The following is an 18,821-nucleotide window of genomic DNA, read 5'->3' on the forward strand; positions in this document are numbered from 1 at the left end:
GCAACTTACTCCAGAGTTAGAGGATAATAACTGAAAGTGCTTTTTTCTCCTAATATATGTCTACATCTTTTTAAAAACACTTTCTCATATGTAAATAAATTAGTATAGATTTTCACTTAACCTGAGAATATGCGGCCTGTGACTAACATGCTGTTATTGATGTAGGATGAATTAATATAAATATTTTCAAGTAATTTACAAACTTGAAGGGGTGCGGTTAGTGGTTAAATACACTGAGCTTGTCAGCTAAAGCTGACAGCCTGGGGTCAAGACCCAAGTGCTATGCAACGGGCTTGCCCCAGCTCCTGCCCATCTAGCAGTTTGAAAGCTTGCAAATGCAAGTAGATAAATAGGTACCACTTTGGTGGGAAGGTAACAGCATTCCATGCACCTTTGGTGTGTAGCCATGTTGGCCACATGACCATAGAAGCATCTTTGGATAATGCTGGCTCCTTTGGCTACGAAACAGAGATGAGCACTGCGCCTGTTCTGTTCCAGCCTATGACTGGCCCTGTTTGAATGTCAGGGACAACCCCTTTTTATAGTCAACAGGCTGGAAAAACCCAACCAAATTTATTTACAAAGAAATCAAAAGTTCAAACAAGAGTTAAACCAAAAGTTCAAACAAGAGTTAAACAGGAATAACAGACCAGGACTCTAGCAGAAGATCTTCAAACGGTTACCTTCAGCGACAGCACCTCCCACACCTTCCCCTTTTATCAGCAGTCCCAAGGCGTGACTTCTCATTGCCACCTTCTCCTCTCACCGAGTTGCCTCATTGCCTTTCTCTGTTCTGCTCTGCTGGATTGCCTCCTGTTCCTAGCGTCCCTGAATAGATCCAGCTGTGAATCATCTTCGTCCAATACCTCGTGCTCACACGACTGAGTCTGTTGAGGAACATGACGGGAGGGGCCAGGCTGAGAGTCCTGCAGTGCATCAGAGCCTTCCTCTGACACCAAAGGCTCTCCAAACCCTTCCTCCTCTTCAGAATCATCAGACTCAGCTGCCGGTATCACAGGCTGACGCTGAATCACAACAGCACCCTAGAGCCAGACAGGACTGAACAAGGGAAACTTACCTTCAATTTACAAACCTATTTCTGTCAAGCATCTATTAAAGGGATATAACAATGCATTTCATTTTCGTACATGGAATCTGGAAAGTTAGTCTGCTTTTATTTCACACTGATTGATTACATTATATTGTCTGGAATACATTTTATTTCTTCAATGTTTCTTAGCCTGTGAGACAGACAATAACAATTCTGAAATCGTGACTTTCTCAGGTATAAAAACAGGAAAAGAACTAACACTAGTTTTAACTCATAAAATCTATAATTATTGTAGCCATGTAAGTTGTGATTTAATATGTGAGAAAACAGACTCATAATGTGGTCCACAAAGCTATTATTTTTTCACAACTTCTCAAAATTTCTGAATTCTTTTTTGTTAAAGATTTTATTATCTGTTCTCCCACACACACACACACCAAAATGGATAGCTGTCCTTGCATTTTGATGGAAGTCACTAGGAAAATAGCTTAAAAAACCTAATTAATTATATTTGTTCTGAGTATATTTAAAATTATTATTTTAAGCATTGCTTAAGAATTTGGAAATCATCCTGTGGTTTATGGAGATAGTTTATGTCCCTCCTGTTGTCATTTAAATTGGAGACACTTATGCTTCCGTTCATTGTGCTCTACATAGAGCAAAGGAATTAGTTCATACTCTTTCAGTGAAATGATTTGTATAACTGATGTGTTCTCTTTTACAAGCTTTCATCAATAATCATCCCATCGTCTTTGCTGAAATCTGACCATGTGTGTGCCAGCCCCTCTACCCACCCACCCCCCAGGCCAAAAAAATCTTGTTAGGAATATAAATGGAAATGTTTTCTACTCCACTAGCTTGCTGAACACCAAGGCAAAAATTATAAACCATAATAAAAACTAGTAATGGTATTGCTTTGTTTACTAGCAGATGAGGATACTAAGAATTCTGGAAGGCCAAACGGATCACCAGAGTGTTTGCCATATGTTCTTCTGCTAAGTGCTGATTGTAAAACCCGTGATAATTTGAGATAATTTGTGCTTCCGATGAGAATTCAAGGTTGATTTGTTTGATAGTCCATTTATTTGTTTCTCTGGCTATCTACAGTATTCCTCACTGTCTTCTTCAACACCAAAGTTCAAAAGCATAAATAATCTTCTCATCCTGCTTCTTCAAAGTCCAACTTTCGCTTCCATGGAATGACATAAGAGAAGAACCATTGTCTGCATGATTCTGGTCTTTGTAGGTATTGGAGAGACACATCACAATTTCTGAATATCTTTTCCAAGATCTTCATTGCCTCTCTATTGAGTGTTAGTTTGCAATGTATTTCTTCACTGCTTGTTCTGGTTGATCCTAAAAGGCAGAAGCTGCCCACCACCATAGTGTTTTCATTTTCAATTTTAAGACTGATTGTTGTTCCTGTGCTCATGAGCTTAATCTTCGTTATATTTAACCTTATTCCCACTGTTTTCACTGTGTCTCATGATTTTTATTAATATAGATTGCAGATTATTTGCATTTTCAACTTTCATAGTCATCTGAATTGCATAGAGCAGGTTTTGTATGTTTTTTCCTACATTTTTAAAGCCACAGTCATCATTTCCCAATTTTCCATTAATGTATATTCAGCATATATGTTGAATAAATACTTTATTTGCTGACCTGGAGCCAATCTATTTCACCATGTTCCATCTGTGCTGTGGCTTCCTGCCTTGTGTATAAGCCTACTATTATTTATTTATTTGGGATTAGCATGTTATGTCAACATGGCACATGGATTAAAAAGGACTGGAAACCATAATCCTCCATAATATCCTCAGAAATTGTAATGTTTCTTTCAATATATATGTTAGGATTCCTTAAGAGACAAGCAATTGTAGCTTTTGAGATGTATATTTTAAAATATTTCGCTTATTAAAATACTTCCTTATGCATAGGTATTGATGTTGATAGACCTTTCTCATTTTCCTTTACTTCTGCTGAATATATTGTTAAATATTTAAAATACATTCTCAAGAACATCATGCAAATTGGCTGACAGGTTTAACTTTATGACTAGCTGGGAGTTCTTAAACATGCAGAATGTCTGACATATTAAAAACTGTCCTAAATCTGTGTACTCCAAGACAATCACTTCCCCAATCTTAATGATCTCTAAATGATTGCATCCTCTGGACATGAATCAAAAGGAATCAGTAAGTTAATGGGTTCCCATGTATATGTAGATAGACCCAAGTGTTAAAAATTGGTTGCTGGAAACCATTTTTACACTTCGTACTACTCCTGGGATATAAATGCTGAGAGAACTGCAGATCTGAAATGTTCTTTAACTAAATTCACAAATTCTTTAACTTGTGTCTTTTATAAGTTATTAACCATTAGGAGGGATGCGGTGGCTCAGTGGGTTAGGACGCTGAGCTTGTCGATCAGAAGGTCTGTAGTTTGGTGGGTCAAATCCCGAGTGCCGCGTAACAGGGTGAGCGCCTGTTACTCGTCCCAGCTTCTGCCAACCTAGCAGTTCGAAAGCACGTAAAAATGCAAGTAGAAAAATAGGGACCACTACGGTGGGAAGGTAACAGCATTCTGTGCGCCTTTGGCGTCTAGTCATGCCAGCCACATGACCACGGAGATGACCTCGGACAAGCGCTGGCTCTTCGGCTTTGAAACGGAGAGGAGCACCGGCCCCTAGAGTTGGAAACGACTAGCACACATGTGCGGGGGAACCTTTACCTTTACCTAACCATTAAGAGATATCTGTATGCATATGGTACTTGGTGTCAGTCACATTTTGGTTTCCTCTTTTGAAGACATCATTTTTTCTGTTTGGCGTCCTGAGCTGTCTGAATGAAAGCTTACTATTTCCGTTGCTCATACTTGATAATAGAAGCCTTTCATAAGCCACAGGTGGGGGATGCTGTCTTCCATCTGGTTATTATTATGTTGTTATCTGCTTTCCAATTTAAATCTAACTGAAAGTAGTAGTTTTGTATCCATTGTGGATAAACAGATGTAGCAGTCTCATTTTGTGTAATATTAATTGTTTTACTAAATCACCATCCTTTCCCCTACGCTGGCTCAGGAATTCTGGGAGTTGAAGTCCATGAGTCATAAAAGAGCCAAAGTTGCCTACCCCTGCATACTCAGCACCTTTATCCTTGCTCAATATTAGTTTGTACAGATGTTATGTCCAAATTGAGGGCTTTGAATATTCTCAGTGAATTTAGGGTATTGTTTTCTGGTCTGAGAACTTGGGTTTCGGTGTCCGCAAATGATTTAGAAATTCCCAGGCAGGCTAAATCTGTTTTTTTAATTTGCCTGCAGAATACTGTTGTTAAAAATTAAGCGACCTAAACTTTGTCTTTCAGAGTTTTAAATTTACTGTGAAGTATCTCAACAGGCTGTTTCCCTTGAGTAAATAAGTTAACTTAAGCTAAATCAATGCTGAATTACTAACCTTCGTAGATGAAAGGTCTTAGATCTTATCAAGAGTTTGCATCAAGCTGTGGGAGCAGGCAAATGTGGATTTCAAATCCTGATATTTAAAGCTAAAATCGCTACCTTTGTGTGAGAATTCAATGACTTTGAAGTTCGTGGTGATGCTCTTTTATTACCTAAGAAATATTCCGATTATGAAGCCTGATAGTCAGCTCTGTTTCAGAAAAGTCTTTTCCATTTTCCATTTTCCAACAGATGTAATTGAAAAAAACTTCACATCTTCAGATAATATGAAAAATTCTGAAGTGGCATTTCAGGGGGAATATTAAACTTGTACAGCTGCAGATTTCATATAGATATAAATACATCTATTACATTTTCCCAGAGTATTTTAGTAATTTTCTCGTTGCATCATGTGTCATTGGTGCTCATGTATCTCATTACAAAAGAAGAATTAGGACAGAAAACAAAAAGAGCAAGGAAATATTCCCTCCCCTCTGACACACACACACACACAAATACAAACACAATTAACTCATATTTATGACTGTTGCCATGTCCTGGGGTCATGTGATCACCTTTTGTGACCTTCTGAGAAGTGAAGTTAATGGGGAAGCCAGATTTAGTTAACAACCGTGTTAATAACAACAGCAGTGATTCACTTAACAATTGTGGCAAGAAAGGTCGTAAAATGGGATAAAACCCACTTAACAGTTGTCTGGCTTAGCAACAGAAATATTGAGCTCAATTGTGGTTGTATCTCGAGGACTACCTGTAGTTGGGTAGGAAAATATAAAATGTGAACAATATTGCAGGATAAAATGCAATGGTGTTCCAGTATTACCCTGTTTGTTTAATGAAGAACAAACTCGATAATGTAAAAACCCAGTATGCTCTTGAGTTGGGAACAAGCTGAAACAAGCAAATAGCAAAGCATTAAAGAATGAACACGAATGTTTCCAAGATATTGCAGAAACGGGACCAGAGAAGCCCCATTGTAACCTTATTGATAAAGGAAGGTCATGCAATACATGTCTGGGTTCCAAAACTCTGTAACCTAATGCACTGCCCATTGCAACGAAACCTGTATACTTTGAATTTGTGAGACTCTTGATTATGAGCTTGCATAAGAACCTTGGCAGGAATAGAGCACAACTGGTTCTGGCGTGTGTGTGTGTGTGTGTGTGTGTGTGTGTGTGTGTGTGTGTGAGAGAGAGAGAGAGAGAGAGAGAGAGAGAGAGAGAGAGAGAGTTGGGTGGTCATATATATTTGTTTAATAATAATAAATAAATATATTCACCTGTCCAAACTGGCCCAGAATATTTCATCAGAGATGGCACAGAGTCTGGGCATGTAGATTCAAGAACTAGATTTATGGGTTTTTTCCTGCCAAATAGACATCAGTTTAATAGCTACCTGTGTAGCTGCAGATATGCTGTTCTATGATCTTAATAAAGATTTGATTGGATGTAGCTGCAGAAATGTTGGGTTCCAACCTCTTGTGTAAAATGTAATATTGAATTTCTTGGTCTCGTAACTAAAAAAAAATATAATGCTTTTAAGAGATTTATGATGCAAGCTGTGGGTTGATTTCTGGTGAAGGTCTGTCTCAGTCAGCTGTGCCCACTTCTGAAGGCTTTGTTGATGGAGAGAGCTACTTACATATTGATTTGACAAAGATGAGCCTGCATGGCAATGAAGTTACCTTAGAGGATTCTGAATTTCTGATCTTAGTTTTTAGATTGGCTGCTGCCAAATACTATTATATTGACATTTTTTTTTAAAAAAAAAAGTAAAATATACCTCTGCTTTCATCTGTCTCCAGGGCTTTTTAATTCTGCATGATAAAGATAACACGAGTTTGTTAAAGCAAATCTGTTTTGCTCCAAGATGAAACCCTAAGTAGGTTACATACTGACAGCTTTCACATAATTAAAAGGATATAAAGAAACAAGAGAATAAAATGTTTACTACCCAAGAGAGGGCAATTAAAACCGGTTTTAAATTCCAGACAGGTAGATTTAATTAACCTGCAAGAAAACCTTCAGGAATTCTTAAGTTGTGCAAGAGATGAGAGAATCAGGTTGCAGGACAGCAGTCAAAACAATTTGCCCAGCAGAGCTTTTCAAGTATTATTTTTCCTGGGAAGCTTCAGGGAAATCTTTGCATTAATACCATTCTAAGAGATAGAGTTGCAGAGTTGACATAACATAAATGCATTCAAACTAAATGAGGAGTGGTAATTGCTAATCAGTGAAACAATAGCCTCACAGTAGTTGCATACTCATTCTCCCCCCACCCCCTCCATTCATCGGAGGCACCAATTAAACTTTGCGGATCCAGAAATGCACATAGATAATACTGGTTTCCCTAAGACTCATTTCATGTGCAAAACTTGAACGTTTTATCTCCAGGACTTGGATATACACTAAACCTTGTGTATGCTCATCCACATGCATGCTTAACAAACTCTCAGATTAGTTATGGGCACTGATTGTTTTCTGCAAGTTGGCAAAGTACAGGTTGCTTTCTCTGATGTGCAGCATTGTGTACAGCTTTAGAGCCAAATGGTTGTTTCACCCGTTTGCCTAGGGTGGCATTATCCTACTGCAAAAGTTTTGCCAGTTGACAATAGGCCTTTGAAAATGGCAGCATTATTAAATCATCTCAGGCAGCCTGCACTAAACAATAAAAAATTAAAACACAGGGGAAGCTCTTGCAGTGGGGAACTTAGTTATTATTTATACTATTCCCACCATGAATATTATTATTTCAGTTTTCTTGGATATATCTTCGATGCACCTCGCTCTCTCGGTCTTAAAATATGCCTGGATATGTTTGGATATGTTTCGTTTAAAGTGCTGTCAGATACTAATGTTCCCTATGAGAAGTTCACCACCATCGTTTTGGCAGAAAATTGTGTATATTGAAGGTTGTTGCATCACTTGAAGCTTTTTGCCTTTTCACTTCCTCCTCCCCCCCTCCCCGTTTGCAAACTTTGGGAAGTTTTAAAAAAACAAAACAGCAGGCATAAAGAGAGTGGGACTAAATACATGTTTGCTACAAGACATTTGGTCCTTACCAGAAGAACTAAATGTAATAAGCAGAAGTGAAATGATAAACAATTAATTAGTGATTAATGGATTTTTTGATCAGAGGGGGGGGGAAAAACTTTTTGTAGACTGGAAACGTTATATGGGCTTTTTGCTGAAAAAATTAAAATATGATGAATTGAAGATTTAAAAAGGTGTTGATGAAATGAGGAGCTAAAAGGATTGTATACTTTCTAAGAGGAAAGGGGGATTATAGGATAGTGATTATCTCTTGGAAGAGTGGTCGAAAGACATTACATTTCATTTTTTGCATTTTTTTATTTATTTTTTAGATCTGCCTTTTACTTTATGCAAAAATCCCAATAAATATAAATTTATTTATTTATTTTATTTTAATTCCATTTATATCCCGCCCTTCTCCGAAGACTCAGGGCGGCTTACAAGCTTAGCAGTAGCCTTCATTCTATGTATATGCCTGTTTATTAGGGCTTTCACACACACCCCCAAGCGGCATTATTAAATTAAAAAGAAATGGCAAAATGGCAGACAATTAATAATTAAAGCAACAATCACAAGTATTCCTCTCAATTTTAAGGCAGCATTTGCAAATAAGGACATTTCATAGATAATGTAATATTAATCTTCCTTAAGCAGAAATAAGCACCACCCCCCATCCAGTCTCAATAGACAGTTCCTATCTTTCGATTTCCCCGCTATCGGTACTGATGAAGCTTCTTGGGTGAGAAGTGAAATGTTTTCTTCTTCCTCCTCAAGGAAAAAAACCAGCCCAGTTGCCTTTTTAAAAAAAGCACCTTTGAGACAGTCTAATGGCGAACCTTTTAGAGAGCGAGTGCCCAAACTGCAACCCAAAACCCACTTATGTATCGTCGGGTGCTGGTTGGGCATGGCCCATTTGGTGGGCGTGGCTGCAGTGGTAACGGCAGACTGGGTGGGACCAAAAAGTTCAATCAATCAATTCCAACTTTGCAAGATCTTTTTTTCCCACGAGAAGTTGAAATTGATTGATTGAACTTTTTTTTTTTTTTTTTTTTTGCACACGGTGGCGGAAAGCGAAAAGGTTTTATAAAACCCAGCTGAAGGCCTACTAGGACTGGGACGATGGCGCCCGTGCCCACAGAGAGGGCTCTGCGTGCCACGTGTGGCACACGTGCCATACGTTCGCCACCACGGGTCTAATCTGTATCAACATGCAATGGGGAATCGAACTGTCTTGAAGAATAGGTGACAAACCAGAATATAAATAGAATGTTCGTTCGTGCCATTTCAAGCAAAGCCAAGATTGTAGAAAGGAATCAAAAGAAAAATATGAAGAAATTATTTCCACCTTTGTTTTACAGATTATAAAAATATGTTTACATTAAACGTAATCTCATCATAGCTTTCATTTTTTTCCCCTATTATCTGCATTTTTTTTCTAATCATCAAATCCATATGTCATTTCATTTTTTTTCTGTTCCGTACAAAAAGTTCAAAAGGGGTTTTTGATTAGCTGTAAAATTAATCAATGCATGCTTAGATATTCCTCTATTTGTTCCTCCACAGTCACAATGAACGAAAAGTGACCTGCAAGCACCCAGTCACAGGACAGCCATCACAGGACAATTGCATATTTGTTGTGAATGAACAGTAAGTACGTGTTTACAAAAAAGTTATACAAAAAATATTTTGAATATTTATATAGTTGTTATTGCAATGTTGTTATATAATATACAGTAATTGTTAAATAGTACTGCAGTGTATAATAATAATTTAATTTAATTTAATTTATTAATATTTCTATACCGCCCTTCTCCCGAAGGACTCAGGGCGGTGTACAGGGCATATATAATAATAATAATAATAATAATAATAATAATAATAATAATAATAATAATAATAATAATAATATAGTTGGAAGGAACCTTGGAAGTCATCTAGTCCAACCCCCTGCCCAGGCAGGAAACACTATACCAGGGGTCTTCAAACTTGGCCCTTTTATGACTTCTGGACTTCAACTCCCAGAATTCCTCAGCCAGGCACACTGGCTGAGGAATTCTGGGAGTTGAAGTCCACAAGTTTGAAGGCCCAAGTTTGAAGACCCCTGCTCTATATAATTTCAGACAAATGGCTGTCCAGTCTCTTCTTAAAAATCTTCCAGTGTTGGAGCATTTACCGTTTCTGGAGGCAGGTTGTTCCACTGGTTAATTGTTCTAACTGTCAGGAAGTTTCTCCTTAGTTCTAGGTTTCTTCTCTCTTTGATTAGTTTTCATCCGTTGCTTCTTGTCCTGCCTTCGGGCGCTTTGGAGAATAGCTTGACTCCCTCTTCTTTGTGGCAGCCCTGAGATATTGGAACACTGCTATCATGTCAACCCTCGTCCTTCTCTTCATTAAACTGGATGTACCCAGTTCCAGCAACCGTTCCTTATATGTTTTAGCCTGCAGTCCCCTGATCATCTTTGTTGCTCTTCTCTGAACTCTTTCTAGAGTCTCAACATCTCAACATTTACAAAATCCCAAAGTAGTTTGTAATGGTAAAACTATTTTAGAATAAGCCAACCCATTGAAAGATAAACGTTAGTTAATGCCTGGGAAAAGGTGATTGCTAAGGACTTCTACTGTTCTACTAAATGGGGGCTTTTTTTGCTGGAAACTGGCAAAAAAACTTTTCCAAAAATTATAGTTGTGTGACCACAGGATGCTGTGAACACCTTATAAATACAAACTGGTTGCCCAGCACCCAAATAGAAACATGTAACCATGGGGGTGGAATGAGGCCATTGGAACTCCAGTTATTAAGCAAGGATTATTACTATACTGTTTCATACTGCAGTTTCTGCTTTTTGTGAATATAAGTACATGTTGCTTATAGAGAAAGTAAGCCACTTATGGCCATGTTCTTGAAATAAGGTGCACCTGTGAGGGCAACATAAAGGTCAACATTTATTTAGTTCTGATATGCCTTAATGGGTGAAAAACCCAAGTTCCAGAACAACGTTTCTGATATTCCTGCTAGAAGTTGTGAGTGCTTCATCACTTTTAAGAAGAGATTGGACAGTCCCTTGTCTGAAATGTTATAGGGTTTCCTGCCTGAGCAGATGGTTGGACAAGAACACCTCCAAGATCCCTTACAACTCTTTTATTCTGCTATATTCTAACTTTTTCCAACTTTATTAGGCAATGAAAAGTGCACTGAGATGTTCTACAACTTGTGAAATTTAAAGAATACAATTGTCTACATCATATAACAGCATTCGTTTTTTGCTCCATCTTCTGTATCTATATTGGTGATATCTTGGTCTGTCCAAGTAATCACCAATCCATCCAACCATTCATCCATCCCAGACTGAAATTTTCTTGTAGTTCTTACTCACAGAGTTTTCAGCCTACACCCTATTCATAGGTCACATATCAATTATTCCCCTAGCTTGATTTATCTCTTTTTTGTTTTGCTATAAGCATTTGGTTTCCTTGAATTTCCTTCTCAACTTCCTGGGACTTCCTGAATCCTCTTATTTGGTAATGATAATTTGCTGATATTGAACAAGGTTAATCTTGAAAAGGAGAAATATGATTAAATTAGACCTGCTCACCTTCAAAATGGGGCTGTGACATCAGAGATTAGTTTTTGCTGCTTAAGTTGTAGAATTATACAAACCAGACTCTCAACGACTCTACAAAGTATGGATGCCTCATGAAATGCATCACAGATTTAGCCATGCGTTCCCATAGAGAGGGCCTCCTCAGGGTGCCACCGGTCAGAGAATGTCGGCTGGTGGCCCCCAGGGGGAGGGCCTTCTCTGTGGGCGCCCCGGAGCTATGGAATCGGTTGCCGGTTGAGCTCCGGATGGCACCCGACCTCCGCTCCTTCCGACGCGATCTGAAGACCTACCTACTTGAACAAGCCGGCCTGGCCTGATGGGGGATGTGCTGGGGTTTTTATTGTGGATTTTTATATTATTCTACTGTTTTTAGCTTGGGCTCTTATTTAATTCTTTTTTTAATTTTTGTATTCTGTATTTTTATATGTGCCCTGTTCACCACCCTGAGTCCTTCGGGAGAAGGGCGGTATACAAATATAATAAATGAAATGAAATGAAATGTGTGATTCCTTAAGATTAGTTTATTTCTACAGTTTTTTCTAACCATGTGTTTTTTATTACTGTATTAATTCAATAATTTCATATTCAAATTTCAAGGTCTCCCAATTCCGCAACCATTGGGTGGCTTACAATGAAGTAAAAGGTAAAAAAAACATATAAGGCAAGAAGAAAATTAACCAATAATGTGAAAAACAAAAAAAAAATCCCTAAACCAATGGGGCTCATTCAGTCAAAGCCTGAGAACAATCAGATGTTCAGCAATTTACTGCAATGGTTAGTCATTCAGATAATATAAGCTTGTGATTCATAAAATTGGGCAGATCAAATGGACTCATTTTTGGCAGCCCTTTTGTTTCTTTTTTAGCACTGTAGACCTGAGAAGTTTTCAGGTATGGAATTAGTAAAGTAGGAGATACTTTGCATTACCTGTTGAGAATCTACTCTAGGATGTTCCAGAGAGGCATGTTTTACATAGTCATTATTGTTTTGCATCAACATTTGCTGGGAATCTGGACAGGTAACATATTCAGACTCTTATTAAAATCAATTAAAGGTGTTTTTCTTTTAGTCTTGAGTCCCCGGCAGGTTCCGATGTAATTGAATATTCTGTTTTCAGGACGGCAGCAGCTATGACTTCAGAAGAAAAGAAAGAACGACCATTAAACATGGTGTCTGAAGCTGCACACTATAATTTGACATCAGATTACACGGCACATCCGATGAGTCCTCTGGGCAGAGTAAGTTATTGTATTCGATATGCATTATTCATTAGTACAAAATTATTGAACTGGTAAGCCTAACGTGGTGTGGAGGCACAATTACGTAGAGATTGTAAGGCAATCGATCTTCGTTTGGAAGTTAAAAAATTTAAACAGCTTTTTTAGATCCACAGGTCTGTTTATTGGGGTTTTATTTTTATAAAGTGTTATGTATTGTTTTCTGTGGGAAAAACGTCTCTCAATAAAGTGCTAATAAAAATTAAGTTACGGTACATAGTGTGCGTATGTGTGTTTATAAAATCCATCATAAATAATAATAATATTGTATTACTCGTGCCGTGTTTTTTTTTAAATTATAAACAAACTTTATTATTAAAAGCCAGTAAACAAATACTAGGACTGTGAAGCAGTTCACTTCTGGGAATAGATGTATTTGGCTGGGTTTCAGGCCTCCCCTGAAGCACCTTTTGGCTTTCAGATCTAAAGCACTGCACAACCTTAATAAGTGTGGCTAAAATGAATTCCTTTCTTATTTTAAAAAGTCACAGAGAAGAGATAATCCTTTAATGGTTTTCTAATAAGCTATAATCATGATCCCAGTTGGTGGCCCATACGGTAGTTCTTACTAAAAAGCTCCTGAAAGCAGCCTCAATGCAGCCTACCCACTGAGGCTAAGAGTTAGGGAAAAAAGCCCTCCCGGATAACTTTATGAGATAGAACAGAACAACAAACAGCAGTTTTTGCTAGAACGAACCATTTTGTATTTTTGAGTTATTTATCCATACGGTAGAAGATGTCTGAAGAGGTTTTATCCTATGTTAAATCGCTACTCTGAAGTGCAAAGTTAATTTAAAAAAAAAGAAGGGGGGAAAAAAGGAACAGATTATCCAGTTCCTGAGTTGGCTTTTTTCACTCATTTGTTCTTATAGTTTCTTTCTATTTTTTTTATACTGTATTCAGTTTTTGGGATTTCAGCCAAATACTTCCGATGTTGGAAGGGAATGAAAAAGAAGGAAAGCATTACCCATTTTTCTCTTCCAACTTTTTTTCTTAAAATGTAATTTTTGCTCAAGACATTAATTGCAGCTCTTCAAGAAACCTTACCTTACAAATTGACAATGCTTTTCTATTAAGTGTGGTCAAAGTAAAAAAAAAGTCATTTTGTTCTTCAATGTGGGCATCTACATCTCACACACACACATACACACACACACACACACACACACAAATAACAAGGTGGGTGAACATTTTCATTCTGCCTACTCTCTCTCTCCTCTATGTCCTACAGAATAAATAATTCATCTTCAGTCTCTCCCATTTCTGTTAATTATCATGCATATTGCTAAATATTATAAATTGTCTCCCTTACCTTCTTCCTGGTTTCATTAAGTGTCTCAGCCCCTGAAGCAAAGAAACTCTGTACCGGAGATGGTGCAACTTTTAGATCGGCATATCAATTCAGAAAATGCCTTACTTGTTTCTATTGGTATGTCACCCCACACCCACAAATAAGAGAAACAATTCTTTGCATATTGATTTATTTGAAAAAAATACAATCCAATCATTTATCTTGCTATGTATTATATAAAGAAATGCTGAATAATTACAGGGTGTTTTTTTCCATGTCCACCAAAGTGCTTCCGTAGTGAAAGGATTTGCTGGTGATATCACCATTGCCTGTGGGGGGGGGGGAACGCCCAGTTGGGGCCGCTTTTGTGTCCCTGTGAAGTTGCTCACCGAAGTGGTACCTGTTAATCTACTCACGGTTGCCTGCTTTTGAACTGCTGGCTCGGCAGGAGCTGAACAGGAGCTCACCCTGTTCTGTACCAGCCTACCGGCCCTGCAGAAAAGGCAACCCCTTTACAAACAGCAAGAGGCTGGAATTACGCCTGCCAAATTTATTACTACAAAAACAAACAAGACACGAACCAAGAAACAGGAGCTTTAAGAAACATGAACTATCCGAGCGGTTGCCTTCAGCAAACCAGCCCTCCCCACACATTCCCCTTATATAGAGTTCAGGGCGTGGCTTCTCTCTGCCTCCTTCTGAGAAGCCCCATTGCCTTCCTCTGTTTACTCCTAATTGACTGCCTCCTGCGTCGGGCGTCCTTGAACAGGGCCAGCTGTGGGTCATCTTCACCCACGCTGTCAGGCTCACACAGCTGGGTCTCTGTGGTGACCAGGTGGGAGGGGCCTGGCTGAGGACTCTCATCAGCAAGATCTTCAACCCCCTCAGCAAGGTCTTCAACACCCCCCTCCTCCTCCTCTGAGTCATCCGATCCAACTGCCGAACCCACAGGCTGACCCTGAATCACAACACACCCCACCCTTCGGGTCTCAAACACAAGCCTGCCGATTGGCAGCCACCGTTCTAACCTTATGAGCCACCACACTCTTATTACAAAAATGAAATAAAAGCAAAACAAGCTCATTTTCAGAAACGTTGGAGACTGCATGGGAGCACAGGGCATGCATTTGAGAATAGCTGTTGGGTGTTGGTAAATGTTGGCGTGTCACCTTTGACATGTGTCATAGACTCACCATCCTTCTCCTATGCTGTACTTCTGGATTTTTTCTAAGCTGCAGGCAGAAACAGCATACTGAAATGTCTGGCCGAAAGAGATGATAGTAGCTAAGAAAACAAGATTTGGAGAGAAAAGATCAACCTCAGAGACCTTGAACAAAATGTTCTGGCAAGAATACCAGCAGACTCTGGTATAGCTTGAGGCTTCTCTACTGTGTCTTGCATAATTCAATTATTTTGAACAATCAAGAGCAACAAGAAACCAATGTCAATTAGGAATGAGTACTCATTAATAGTTCTGATGTTAAAATGGCTCAGCTCACTATTTAATCCACACTGCATGTTTAAAGAAGCTTAACAGCACCAATGTTCTGTGCAACAATCTAGTCTGTAACTGAAACAATTAAATGTTCTTTTACTGTTATCCCAATAACTCTTCCTTCACGTTCTGCTGTGGCTTCTTTCCCTTTACTGAATTTTTGAGTATAAAGATCGCTGGAGCAGGAATGTGTCTGCTTGTGATTTATAAAGTGTGCTCTCTGTACAGATGGAGTAATTATAAACTAATGACATTAGAGAGTCACTTTCATGGCTGAAAATGTCCACATGAGAATTATTAATACTTTTATTAAGCACACAAGTTTATTAGTACAAGGGCTTTCCTGTCAGCATATGCATCTTTTCTGGACTCCATTTATTTTATTTATTTATTTATTTTATTTAATTTGTATACCGCCCTTCTCCCGAAGGACTCAGAGCGGTGAACAGGGCCATAAATACCAAAATAACCAAAATACAAAATTAAAAACAAATTAAACCTTAGTGCCCAAATGTGAAAATAAATTATATTAAAACAATAATTAAAACCCAAACCCATCAGACCAGGCCAGCTTGTTCAAACAAATAGGTTTTTAGATCACGTCGGAAGGAGCGAAGGTCGGGAGCCATCCGGAGCTCAACCGGTAAACGGTTCCAAAGGTCAGGCGCACCCACAGAGAACGCCCTCCCCCTGGGAGCCACCAGACGGCATTCTCTGACCGGTGGCACCCTAAGGAGGCCCTCTCTGTGGGAGCGCACTGGGCGGAGGGAAGTTGATGCCGGCCGCAGGTGCTCCCTAAGGTATTTGGAAGAACCTTGTTACAATATGATAGCTGGGTGGAAACAAGTAGGTACTCGTTAAGTCTTATAAATACACATTTGGAAAGAGTCAGTTTGCATGGTTACTAATTTCTATATACACTGTACATTATATCATTACTTGCTGCTATTACTAAAAACACATTGACTTGCATGGCTAAAGAAGCATTAATATTACCTTCCATTCTTCGGGAGTTTGGCTGTATGCTTATTAAGTACAACAATATGAGGTCAACAGCTGTCACTTCTTTAGCTAGTCTTAGTCTTCATACGAGTTCTTCCGAAGAACCTAGGACGAGCATAGTGAAAACTAGGACAAAGATAGCAATATATACCGTCCCATAGTGCTTTATACAGCACTTTCTGGACAGTTTACAGTGTCAATATATTGACCCCAACAATCTGGGACATCATTTTACCAATCTCAGAAAAATGGAAGGCCGAGTCAACTTCAGGCTCTGTCAGGATCAAACTCCAGGCTGTGGGCAGAGTTTGCCTACAATACAGCACTTTAGCCACTGTACCACCAATGCCCTGATGATGTGACCTTGTTTGGGTAATGAATGTCTTCAAGAACTTTAGTTTGCGTGGAGGATCCTGTTCTCTGTGTCTCTTGACAAGTTTTAGCCCAGGCATCACTGGCATTACTTGACTGAAACAGGAGTGGGCAGTCTATGGCCTCAGCTTTGCAACCTATTGCACGTTCAACCGGCAGTGGTTAAAAATTAGGAACGCGGTTTTCCACCAATTTTGAGATGGGAAACCCATGGAAGCTGTAATGCAATCCTGTAAAATTTGTTGTGGACAATTTGAAAAGCAAAGTCCTAGAACACTGGCCCACATTTCTGCTATTGGAGATGGGCAGCATAAAAATGTAATAAATAAACAAAGGAAGATCCCATTGTCCATCATCCTTCCACCTACTGCAGCCTTTTCCCCGCCAAAAATGCAAATGGAAGTCCCTGGTTTTCAAGAGGTTGCCCATGGTGAGGGAAAACAATAGTGCTAGATAGGAACGGGATTGAAAGGCAGACAGAGAAAGGCAGTGGGAAACAGGGCTAGTAAAAATAATGGCAGAATGATATTTTATTGTTCACTTTACACAAATGCTGTGGTAGAGGAGGTTAGATGAATGCCCAAGATGAGGCAGTGAAGATAACCTTCTTCTGATGTCTTGGAAACATTGCGATCTGAGCTTCTAATGCATGGCCTGTTCTTCTGATGCTTGACAGTAAGTTCTGTTTAGCTTTCTACTCTTCCTTTCTGTAGGAAAACAGCTGCATTTTTAATCTTTGTGGTCATGCACATTCTCTGTTACTCATCAATAAAAGTGACAACATTCATTTTGCTATCTCTCATGACGAGAGGATAGTGCCACCACAACAGTAGAGTAGACCAAGCATCAATGCGTAGCCTACAACTGAGGTGTAACCATGTGGGAATCATTTTCATTAGTTCGTCAGAATTTAAATCTCATCATGTTGATGCGATATGGCAACAGTTATAATTAAACAAAGAATAAAATGGAGAGAGAAAGTTACGGTGAGTGCCTTACAATGGCTAGTCGTATTAAGCTCCCTTTGGTCTTAATCAGAAAAGATTTCTGAAGGTGGTATTCAGAGTAATTATTCTGCTCATTATGCAATGATGTGTTCACATGAAGTACAGCCAAAATTAGGAAAGTCGCTTTGAAATCTGGAAAAAACTAAAACAGTCTTGCAGCTGTAAAGAACCTCAGATTAGAATGCAGTGAAGCTGGTCTGTCTTTCCTGACATAAGAAAAATCAATTTGAAATCAATTTTAGTTTACCAATTTTTGTCCTGAATTTCTTTCTTACTGAACTATGTTGTTTGACTGAATCTCAACCCTGAGTTAGCTACTCAATATCTTCAGTGGTCAACTGACAAAGCCGTGTGAGACTTTTCACTTTACCATCCTCTGAATTATTTTATTTGATTGTTTAATTAGTTCAATTCAATTTAGGCACCCTCTGAGCCCAAACCAACTCATTCTGATTCCTCTAGCTATGCAATCTGTGTGAATGCATTAAACCCTTAATTGGCAGGAAGACTTTTGAAATGTAGAAAACATTTCTTCAAGTAGGTTGAAGGAAAATTTATTATTTCCAGGTTAGCATGGGGAAATAAGCATTTTGGTAATTGTATAGATTGGTGGAACCTGATCTCCATTTGCTCCAGTTAGCCTAGCATAGAAAGGATTTGTGTTGTGGCATAAGTTTTTTTCCCCCTTCCTCCCCTATGATTGTGGGTGGAAAAGGGCTTGGATTAGTTTTTTGCAATTCTTCAGAAACTTTACATAAGAAGAACTTAGTTGATCCATATTGTCATGCAAAAAAAGAGAAGAGAACAGCTACAGAAAAGTGTTTGAAATTTAAAATTGATCCAACATGTTTCAAGTTAGAGTATTTAAATCAGGGGTCTTCAAACTTGTCCCTTTTATGACTTGTGGACATCGAATCCCAGAATTCCTCAGCCAAGCATGCTGGCTGAGGAATTCTGGGAGTCGAAATCCACAAGTCATAAAAGGGACAAGTTTGAAGACCCCTAATTTAAATTTTTGTTATAGTATTGCTATAACCATTTTGTTATTATAACTATTTGTTATACTTCATTATTTTGTTTTCATTTTCTCTCAATTTGATACAAAACTTAAAAACAATTTTTTTAAAAAGGGAACCTCTGCATTGATAGTTTAAAAAGAGGTTTTTTTAAAAGAAAAAATATCTTAACAGTTACTTTTTGGATCCACTTTAACTGGGGTTTTACTTATTTAGGGAC

General features: G+C 38.5%; 1 protein-coding gene across 9 annotated transcripts in view; it reads left to right on the top strand.

The window, feature by feature from the left end:
- The window catches only part of PLEKHA5 (pleckstrin homology domain containing A5), a 199,430-nt gene that overhangs the window by 89,111 nt on the left and 91,498 nt on the right, over positions 1 to 18,821 (top strand). For all 9 annotated transcript variants that reach the window (XM_083365276.1, XM_083365278.1, XM_083365272.1 and 6 more), the window contains exons 4-5: positions 9,106 to 9,189; positions 12,259 to 12,379. In XM_083365276.1, coding sequence (XP_083221402.1) covers positions 9,106 to 9,189; positions 12,259 to 12,379 — 205 coding nt within the window. The remainder of the gene's footprint in view (positions 1 to 9,105; positions 9,190 to 12,258; positions 12,380 to 18,821) is intronic.

This window comes from Vipera ursinii (assembly GCF_947247035.1).
Source record: "Vipera ursinii genome assembly, chromosome: 6".
Lineage (NCBI taxonomy): Eukaryota > Metazoa > Chordata > Lepidosauria > Squamata > Viperidae > Vipera > Vipera ursinii.